The following is a 9,344-nucleotide window of genomic DNA, read 5'->3' as shown; positions in this document are numbered from 1 at the left end:
AGAGGGGCTGCTGTGTGCATCGTTTTTACCTGCTGTCTCAGGCAGTGAGCTGCACTGTAAGGACTGGGAGAAGCGAGGAGTGACTCCCTCCTGCTCAGCTGCACTTCAGCAGTTTCTGACCCCACACCTGCACGCGAAATAGAGAACTGAAGACTCAGTCCCTGTAGGAAGAGTCGCCTGGTCTTCATGACTGCTGCCTACAGAGGAAGATCAGTTGCAGACTGAAGACAGTGTGTAATTCTAGACACAACACATAAATAGTGATTAATGGATTTCTGCTTACTCCACAGAGTGAGTTTGACATACCGTAGTTTATCAGGTTTTGATACGCCATTAATATTCTGCTAGTTTGGTACATAGAGAATAAGAGATAAGCTACTAAATTTTCTTGGGGTTTTTTTTTTTTACCCTTTTAAAGAAGAGATCTACAGTCTGTGAGAGTTTACCAAAACCAACCTGTATGTATAACTTTCCTCTGAGAACCTCTATATTCCTCTTCTGTCCTAGAAAAGTCTGATGAAGTATTTCAGAACCATTTGCTTGACATGTGTATTTTTAAAATTTCATTGAGTTTTCTTTCTTTTATTGTTGCTGTCTTCTCCATTTTCAGTTAATTTCCAGAGGCTTTGAGACAATGTTCTTTGGTTACAGAAGGAACAAACTTAAACGTGGGGTGTGTGGAATTTAATTATAATCCTCGACTGTGATTCTACATCACTTTCCTTAGGGCCAACTCAGCTTCAGGTTCTCCACTTTCTTGCTTCTCACTCACGTTCCCTCACAGGACTTTGTCCCCTCTGTTACACCTATTTGACTGTTAGTGCTGCTGCCCTCTGAACAGCATCTGTGAAATGATCCAGCACAGAGTGCGCTTTGGCAGGCGATGTAAACTTTTGTCCTGATCTAGATTTAACGATATGTTTGTATGTGTTTGAACTGACAACTCTGGGCATAACGACATCCGTTTGAAGAGTTGTAAGGCTTTATAACTTGAGTTTCCTGCCAAGGGGACAGTGACATAGAGCTCCCAACTTCTGGTCTCTTTGCAGGATGAGTTATGTAGCTAGATAACTCTTTTAGATGTTTGTACTGGCAGCACTATCTTGAGTTACTGTTCTCTGTATATCACCAGAAAATAAACTCCAATTATATAAATTTATAAAGTGTCAGTTTGCCAAAGAAGAAACTTCATGGTAAGTATCTTATCTGGGAGGCAGGAGACTTGTGCTAAGTTCCCTGAGGCTTACTAGCTGTTTTGAGGTGAGTATCGGTGTCACTGTTTTATAGAGAAACTGGAAAACAATATTGTTTTGTCATGGTATTAAACAGGGAAAAGAGTTTTTGATTCAAGGGTTTTGTTAAATGGGAAACTTATGACAAATTTCTTTCCTCTCTCTTCCACTGCTGCGAAAACCAAATATGATTGAAAAAAACCCCACTGTAATTAAGTTAGTTTACTTGTTTTAAGAAGGAATTTAAGCTTTTTTTTTCCAGCCATACTTGCATTTGTGAATTTGAACTTGAAAAGAATGTCAATTCAAAATAGGGAGGATATTTGACCATCTTGTTTTTCTTACCTGTTCAACGATGACTTACATCTCCTGTTTTTCCCGCAGTTATTTGTAGTAGATGTCCAGACCAGTCAAATTACCAAGATTCCTATTCTGAAAGACCGTGAACCCGGCATAGTGAACCACCAGGGATGTGGTATTCATGCCATTGAGCTCAACCCATCAAGGACCCTCCTGGCCACAGGTGGAGACAACCCCAACAGCCTTGCAATTTATCGTCTGCCTACACTCGATCCTGTTTGTGTGGGAGATGTAAGTCGGAGTATTTGGGAAAAGTTTCTTTTGTCACTTAAAAGAAATACTGCTTTGAAGTGCATAAGGCCAGAGCAAGATTAAGGCTTAGGAGTCTTGTAGTGGGGAATTAATTTCTGAAAGCTTGAAAACATTCCCAATTAGGTTGTCTTTAAGCTGTCTTTTCTGACAGGATAAATATGAGTGAGTGCACAATCATACAATATGATTCTCAGGGTTCTGAGTCAGATTTATTCTTCCTCGCCACCATTCAAGTCTACTTCATAGTACTTTAAGCACTGAAAATGTAACAATCCTAAATGTTCAAGTCTACTTGTGGTGGTGACCTCTAAAACTTGTTTTAGTGAAAATGCTCTTTTGAGAAATTGAAAAGATGATACAAGTTGTTCAGATTTTTCCCCTTCTCCAGTGCAGCTTATGTGTGTCTTATTCCGGAGATGGAACTTGGCTTTGAGGATTAGTTTTAACCCAGTGGCTTATGGCACTTTGATAGGCTCTGGTACTGCTTATATTTCTGAATCGTCATGAGGCCTTTTTAAAATAGCCAGTCTTAAAAAGAAAAAGGGCTGAAATGAGTGTCATGGTGTTCTGTAAGCACATCTCTTATTTCTGCTTTTTATTAAGGACTTAAGATAGATAGTAACTACAACACCAACAGCAGAGGTCAGGTCAGAGTTTCTGCAGCAGCAGATAACCAGCTGCAGAAGGGCTTGACTCCGAAGATTTCCATGACTTGCTGTTCATTTGTGTGCTGCTGTGACTTTGCAACTTTTCAAACAGAAACAGAGCCTTACGGTCTTCCCCCGCTCCCCAGGTTTCTCACCTGCTAAAAAAAAAAGAGATTCTTGAAGTAATTGTTTTGAAAAATTAATCTGTAGGTCATAATAGTGTAAAGATAAGATATTGGTTACTTTTTATAGTAAGGATGTGCATTTGAGGAAATAAAAATACGTGGCTACATTGTAGAGGGAAATAATGCTGCTTACAAAATGGAGAATTAAGTCCTTTACAACTGAGATCCATTTGTCCTTGGTCAGAGACCTGTTTTTTTATCACCTGATTGCTCTGTTAATTATATGCTTCAAAATAAAAACAATTTAAAAATACTGTCAGGTACTTCAACTGGTCTAGCTTGGTACTAGAGTCTTATCTGTACCTTCTTAATGTAGATCTGTCCTTCTGAGTTTGTACTAAAAATCAAAGTGAAGAATACTTGTGTGCTTTGAGACTAGTCTAGAGTATAATGGCATAGAAAAATATCTTTTCTTTCTTTTAGGATGGACATAAGGACTGGATATTTTCAATTGCATGGATCAGTGATACTATGGCTGTTTCTGGTAAAGTCAATTATTTTCACCTTTTTTTTTTTGTCCTCTCCAGAATTTGGTATTTATGTACAGCACTTGACAGGTCTTAAAGAAGCACCTTTATTAAGGTATTTGAAACCACTTGGAACTATCTTGGTTATTTAAACCCTTCTTGGTCTTAGTACGGTTCTTCATTTTGTTTTATTTTTAGGACCCTGGTCTAGGTTTGATTGTTTTCCTAGTTATAAGGAATATTATTTTCTTTCCAGGAGGTATTGCCATGGCAGGATCTAAACATAGTGAGTTAGAGGGAAGGATTCCACACAAGAAGAATAATTTCCAGAGGGGTGTTGGTTGTCTGTTAATAATTTTGAAATATAACAGAGCCACATTGGTTTCCTGAAGTCCTATAAAAGACTAATTAATGAAAACTCGTTTCATTTTGTCATGTCATCAGCAAAATTATGTGTGTCTGTACAAGTTTGTGTGTGTGTGTGTATATATGTGTATATGCACATATACTATGGCAGTTAATAGAGAAGTCTGTAATAGAAAAGGTCAGTTATTGACCTGTTAGTAACTAGTTGGATAATCTGTAACATTATAAAGTATTACTTAGGTAAAGGTAGCAATAGTAATATGCTTTTGCGTTAACTTAGTAGCTTACCGTCTCTCTACTGGCAGTGTAGTATGCTGTACAAGGGTGTGTCAAACTGTAGGTGACAGAAAATCATAAGTCTTGTACAGAGTTCAAACAGTTAAATCGTTAGTTCACTAAGTTTGCTTTTGGTTTTGTTGTTTTTTTTACAACCACGCACACGCACACAAAAAACAAGTCCTGGACTCTGATTTTGAATTTAATATAATATATTTAATCCTGCAAATCTCCAAGCCAAATATCTGCATTAAAGAACAAAACACTGGCAGCTAGTAAGCTTGAAAAGAACAGCAGAGGTGATTACAGATAGAGGAAAGATGAGGACCCAGTGTAATACAGAGGCACAGCATGTGAGATTGAACTGCTTGCAGTGTTTTCTGGGTGCTCCGGGGTGGAGGTGTGAGTACAAGATTGCCATGTTCTCTGTTGTGTGATGCTTATGGCAGGTTTTTGGTCCTAGTCTCCAGTCAGGAGACACCAGGGAAGGCTTGTCGAAAGCAACTAGCAAGTCTGATCGCTAAACTGAGTTCTTCAGAACTTTGCTGATGATAGTAATCAGGAGAAAACAAAGGCAACTAACATCTGACTTCTGTTTTAGACTAACATCTATTTTAATCTTACAGATTTCAGTTGCATCTGCATCTGAAAGTCTAGAGCAAAAATACTTGAACTTCAAACATTGAGAATATAGCAAATACCTTTATCCGAATTAAGAAACTAAATGCAAAGTTTTTGTGACTTTCTTGGGGCAGATTAAATGCCACAGGAAGAAAAAAGGGCGTTTGGTCCTATGGTATATCACACCAATCATATAGCCGGAGGTTAGAGAGCTGGCAGTATATTTTCTCACTGCTGCAAAAGCTGTTGAGAGAGTAGAGAAGACCAGGGGCATGATTGTTCCTCTTGCATGTCTTAACTTCAGCAAGAAGAAGGCAGGGTAAAAAAGAAAAAAACAACTTGTAAAACATTCAGCAGCTGTATTTCAGTAGCCCATAAGCGTAAAATTAAACTCTTGACTAAATAGCCATAGCTGAGTCAGACTGCATCTGTCCACTCAGTTGTACTGGCTGGACAAAAAGATTTCCACGGCAAAATTTTCAGGTGGGGTGAATAATTCCCAGGATGGCATGAGCCTAGGGTAACAAATTATACTCTCCTTGGCTTCAGGGCTAACCAGTTGAACAACATAGGACTTTTTCCCCTGTCAGGGCTATTAAAAGGGACAACTTCCTCCTAAAGTATGTCAAGATGTTTAGAAATTCTAGTGCTGAGTATTCAGCCTCCATAACAAACAAGACTAGGTGCCATTAAAAACTATCATCATGTAAATTGAGTGGCAGGATGTTGCATCATGTGCTGCCTGCTGCTATGCAAGTGCCGTCAGGAAGCTCCATTTGCATTGGCTGTAGTATCAGATAATGGCAAATGACTGAATCCATATGTGAGGGATCAAAGCCACTGCTGCTGAGCTGGACCACCCATATTGCAACCAGATGTTTTGCTTAACTGTGTTTGCAGCTTATTCTGAATCAGATATCAAAGCCTATAAAGTTAATAGTCTGATGTAGATATTTAGTTTTTTCTGGCATTGTTATGGTTATAGGAAAAATAAATGTAAAAATTTACAAAAAAAACCACTTCTAGAAGTGTTAAAGCTTCTAATGAACCTTTGCATAGTCCACACCATATTTTAGTTAGTTTGCTTTGTCCACTAGAAGTACATCTTTCTAAAAAGTACCTCTACTAGAAGTACATCTGTCTGAGGGTACAGCTATCTAAAAGTACATCTACTAAAGGTGCAACCAAGCCAGTGATCACCAACAATGCCCCATTCTGCAAAGTGAATCAAGGATGAAAAATTTATTGGTTTAAGAATCACTGGAGCCTTAAACCTTTGTTATATGAAACAGGCACCTTAGCTTTTCCAGCCAAGTCCTTGAACCAAGGTCATAGGAGAGTCTCTCTTTTAAGTCCAGGGTCTGCTGGGGGCTACAGAGCCATCTGCAGACCCAATTTCTGCAAATACTGTGCAAGATCAGGAGCAGGAGGAGTTACTCTAATTGGTTATGGGAAATTGTATGCGTGTATGTATGCTTTATAATGTGTAAACACACGAGGCAAGGTGTGCGTTGTTGGTGAAACTGTTCCCCTTCGCACCCGGACATCATAAAGAAATGTCTGCTTATCTGCATCACATTGGTGTCAATAAGTTCTTTTCATGCTTTTTTTCAGTGACAGCTTCTTCAAGTCATGAAATTTATTTTTTTTTGCATTCCCCATGAGAGAAGGAGGGATGTGTTTTTCACATTGTGTAGGTTTTTTTGTAGGGAAGGAATTGAGATACATGTAAAAAATCTGTCAGAATTTATTTAGATGGACGTAAGTTGCCAAAACATCAGCAAATATGAGTAGAGGGCCTTGGATTTAGGCTGCGTTGATCTATGAACTAAAGATATGCAGCTTTTTTTAGTCCAGTACTATTACTCTTACTGATTCATATTTTAGATTAATATTTTCAAATTCAGTAGAAAAATGAAATGAGTTCTTGCTTGTTCCGCCTCAGTTCCTGTGCTGTGTTCTTCAAACAAAAGTTTGCATGGGTTTAAGATAAAAAGATTTTATACAAATTGATACAAATAGTTTCTGTTCAGTTCACAAGTGTGTACATATCCATAAGTATAATGGCAGAAATCAAAAGAACCCAAATTGGCATAACCACAAGTGAGTTTTCTTGCAGGTTTTTACATATTGGCTTAACAGTGTCAGTCTCAGCCTTGGTAAACCAGGCTGTGTGCTGTTGTGGTTTAGGGCTCGGCTGGCCACTAAACGCTGGACAGTGCGTTCTATGACCCCCTCCCCCCTCCCCAGAAGGAAAGAGAAAGAGAGTAAAGGAGAGACTTTACGGGTTGGAAAAGAAAACTAAAACAGGTTTAATGAAACAGTAATACTAATACTACAGGAGAATAATGTAAATAGGAAAATAACGAAATATATTCAAATAGGTACAAATATATATATATAACCAATATAACCAACCTGCCCAGCTCCCCCCAAATGCCAGTTGCGTCACCAGAGGCTCTGCGGAGCAGGGCACTGGAAAAGTCCCAGACTGGACCCAGCAGCAGTGGGAGCAGGATGCAGGAACTGGATTCAGGAACACATGGATCAGGATCAGAGGCAGATGAACCAGCAGGGATCTGCTTGGACTTCGCCCATCGCGGAGAAGAAAAAAAGAGCAGAAGACAGAGAAGAGGCGAGACCCTCATGGTCCCTCAGCTTCTTTCCTGAGTATGACACATGTGGGAGGGAATACGTAGTTGGTCAGTTTTTGGTCATCTGTCCTGTCTGCTCCTCCCAGCAGGTGCAGGTATGGCACCTGTGGTGAGACAGTGGCTTTGCCATGTTTACATGATACTTTTACACCGGAGCACTGTCTGGAGAAACATGCCGTTAGTTTCAGCAAGGTCAGCCACATGGAAGAGACTGAGCTGAAAAGTAAAATCACTAAATAGAAAGCTCTCTTTAGCTCAAACCAGAACACATGTGTAGGCTATTCAGTTTCCTCTGAGTTCATTCCACATGCGAATCTCTAATGATGATCCTTGTACAGGATTGTGTTTTTTGTTGTATCCTAAGTTTGAAAACAGATGAGGTGATCTAGCTGCTTGGAAACCATGTAGAGAAACCGGTCAACAATGGCTTCACGCTGTTACTAGCTTTACAGCTCATCAAAATCATGTTTTTGTTAGTAATAAATAATTTATAGGCACCGATGGTGAATTCAGTTGGATTAAATTAATAATATCCTTTTTTTAGACCTTTTTTTAATTCCTTTTTTAAAAATGAGAGTTGCATATATGTGAAATGGACTGTTTATTTATGGACTGTTTATTCAGGTTCCCGGGATGGTTCAATGGGTCTCTGGGAAGTCACAGAGGACGTGTTGTCCAAAAGCGACGCCAGGCATAATCTCTCTCAAGTTCCAGTCTATGCCCACATAACACACAGGGCTCTGAAGGATATCCCCAAGGAGAACACCAATCCTGACAACTGCAAAGTCCGAGCACTGGCTTTCAACAATAAGAACAAGGTCAGTAAGATAAGCAAGGCAGTTGAGAAGTCATAAAACTGTCCATATGTATTAGAAAAAAATAATCTAAGTAAAAGATACTGAAGAAGCAACCTGATGTTTTTTCCGTGATCCTTTTACTTCCTTTTCATTTGAGATGGTTGTCTTTGTCTGCTATGTCTGCTTCTACCCCAAACTAATGGAGAAGTCCAATAGGAAAAAAAAATTATATATTTTCAGAAGGAACAGTTTTCCCATGGGTGTGATTTGTACACTTGTACCCTAAAGCAAGGGAGACATGGGATGTATACCAGAAGCAGACGAAGCACCAAAACACTTCTTGCAGCTTGAATCCACCTCTTAAGTGCTCTTGCTGCTTTCCTTTCCCTTCTGTGAAGACCAGGAAGCATTCAGTCAGTTCCTGTTTTGGTGGCTGAATCGTTACTGGGTTCCTCAGCAAGTGAAGTGACTGGCACGCAGAGCAGGCACCGGTGCTCACTTGTGTGTTATTTTTTTGGCATTTGACAAACAGTAAATGTTAACTTCCCCTGTGCTGATCTCTAGTTACTACTAGAGTTTAACTGTACTGGGGCAAGTGGGAGTTGCAATTCATCCTCCTCCTTTTCTTTCTGCCCGCAAAGAACAGAGAAGGTCTGAACTGAAGGTGGATGTGCTCTCAGAAGCACAGTGCTCCTGTGGGCTTTATTTTTCACTGTAGCTGTTAATTACTTCCCTGTGATGAAGACTACTTTTCAGTAAAGTAGTGCCTGGAAAAAATTATTGGCTTCAGGGTCAGAATCAGTGTGGGAAGAGTCTGAAGAGAATCGCCAGCTGTGGCTTGTGCTGTCTAACAATTTATTTGATTGTCTAACAAGATCTATACTTCTGAAAGTTACTTTCTGTTATTTAGTGGTTTATTAATTCTTATTCTACCAGGCACTTTTGTGCTGTATTGTGTTCTATCAAGATCAGTATAAAATTAAAATTTATCTTGATAAGCATGTAAAGGATTATGGATGAGTTCAGTCCAGAGTATGCAGCCTACATAGTAGAGTGTGAGAATTTGTCAAGACATTGATAATGCAGAAGGTAACTCTGCATTAAAAACTCTGTTTTTTGTTTTGTTTTGTCTTTTATAATAGGAGCTGGGAGCTGTGTCCCTAGATGGGTATTTTCATCTCTGGAAAGCAGAGCACTCACTGTCAAAGGTGCTTTTCTGATTTTTTTTTTGTGTTAAATTTTAAAAGTTGCCTAGCAGCTAAGGCTGTTCACTATTGCTCATCTCCTTGAAATGCTTGAAGAAAGATCAGCAGTGTTTGTAGAACACTTAAAAGCTTTATATAAAATGAAATGTCTTAAAAATGAGAACTTGAGGAGATAAACTCTTCACTCCCATTATTTTGGAGAATAGGAAGTGCTTTCAACTTTCTGCCAGTTCTGGGTGAGCTGAAGTGAACCACTCACAGAATCACAGAACATTAGGAGTT

The 9,344-nt window shown here is 39.2% G+C and overlaps 1 protein-coding gene across 1 annotated transcript; it reads left to right on the top strand.

Moving 5' to 3' along the window:
* Positions 1-1,616: 1,616 nt before the first annotated feature.
* Positions 1,617-9,065, top strand: LOC104548724 (DDB1- and CUL4-associated factor 12; the record flags this gene model as incomplete). Its single annotated transcript, XM_010194823.1, has 4 exons — positions 1,617-1,823; positions 3,100-3,160; positions 7,685-7,878; positions 9,000-9,065. Coding segments are annotated over 4 exons (528 nt in total), but the record flags the coding sequence as incomplete, so codon positions are not given.
* Between the last annotated feature and the right edge of the window lie 279 nt (positions 9,066-9,344).

Source organism: Mesitornis unicolor, unplaced genomic scaffold, assembly GCF_000695765.1.
Source record: "Mesitornis unicolor isolate BGI_N332 unplaced genomic scaffold, ASM69576v1 scaffold19531, whole genome shotgun sequence".
Lineage (NCBI taxonomy): Eukaryota > Metazoa > Chordata > Aves > Mesitornithiformes > Mesitornithidae > Mesitornis > Mesitornis unicolor.
This window is presented reverse-complemented; position numbering and strand designations above follow the sequence as displayed.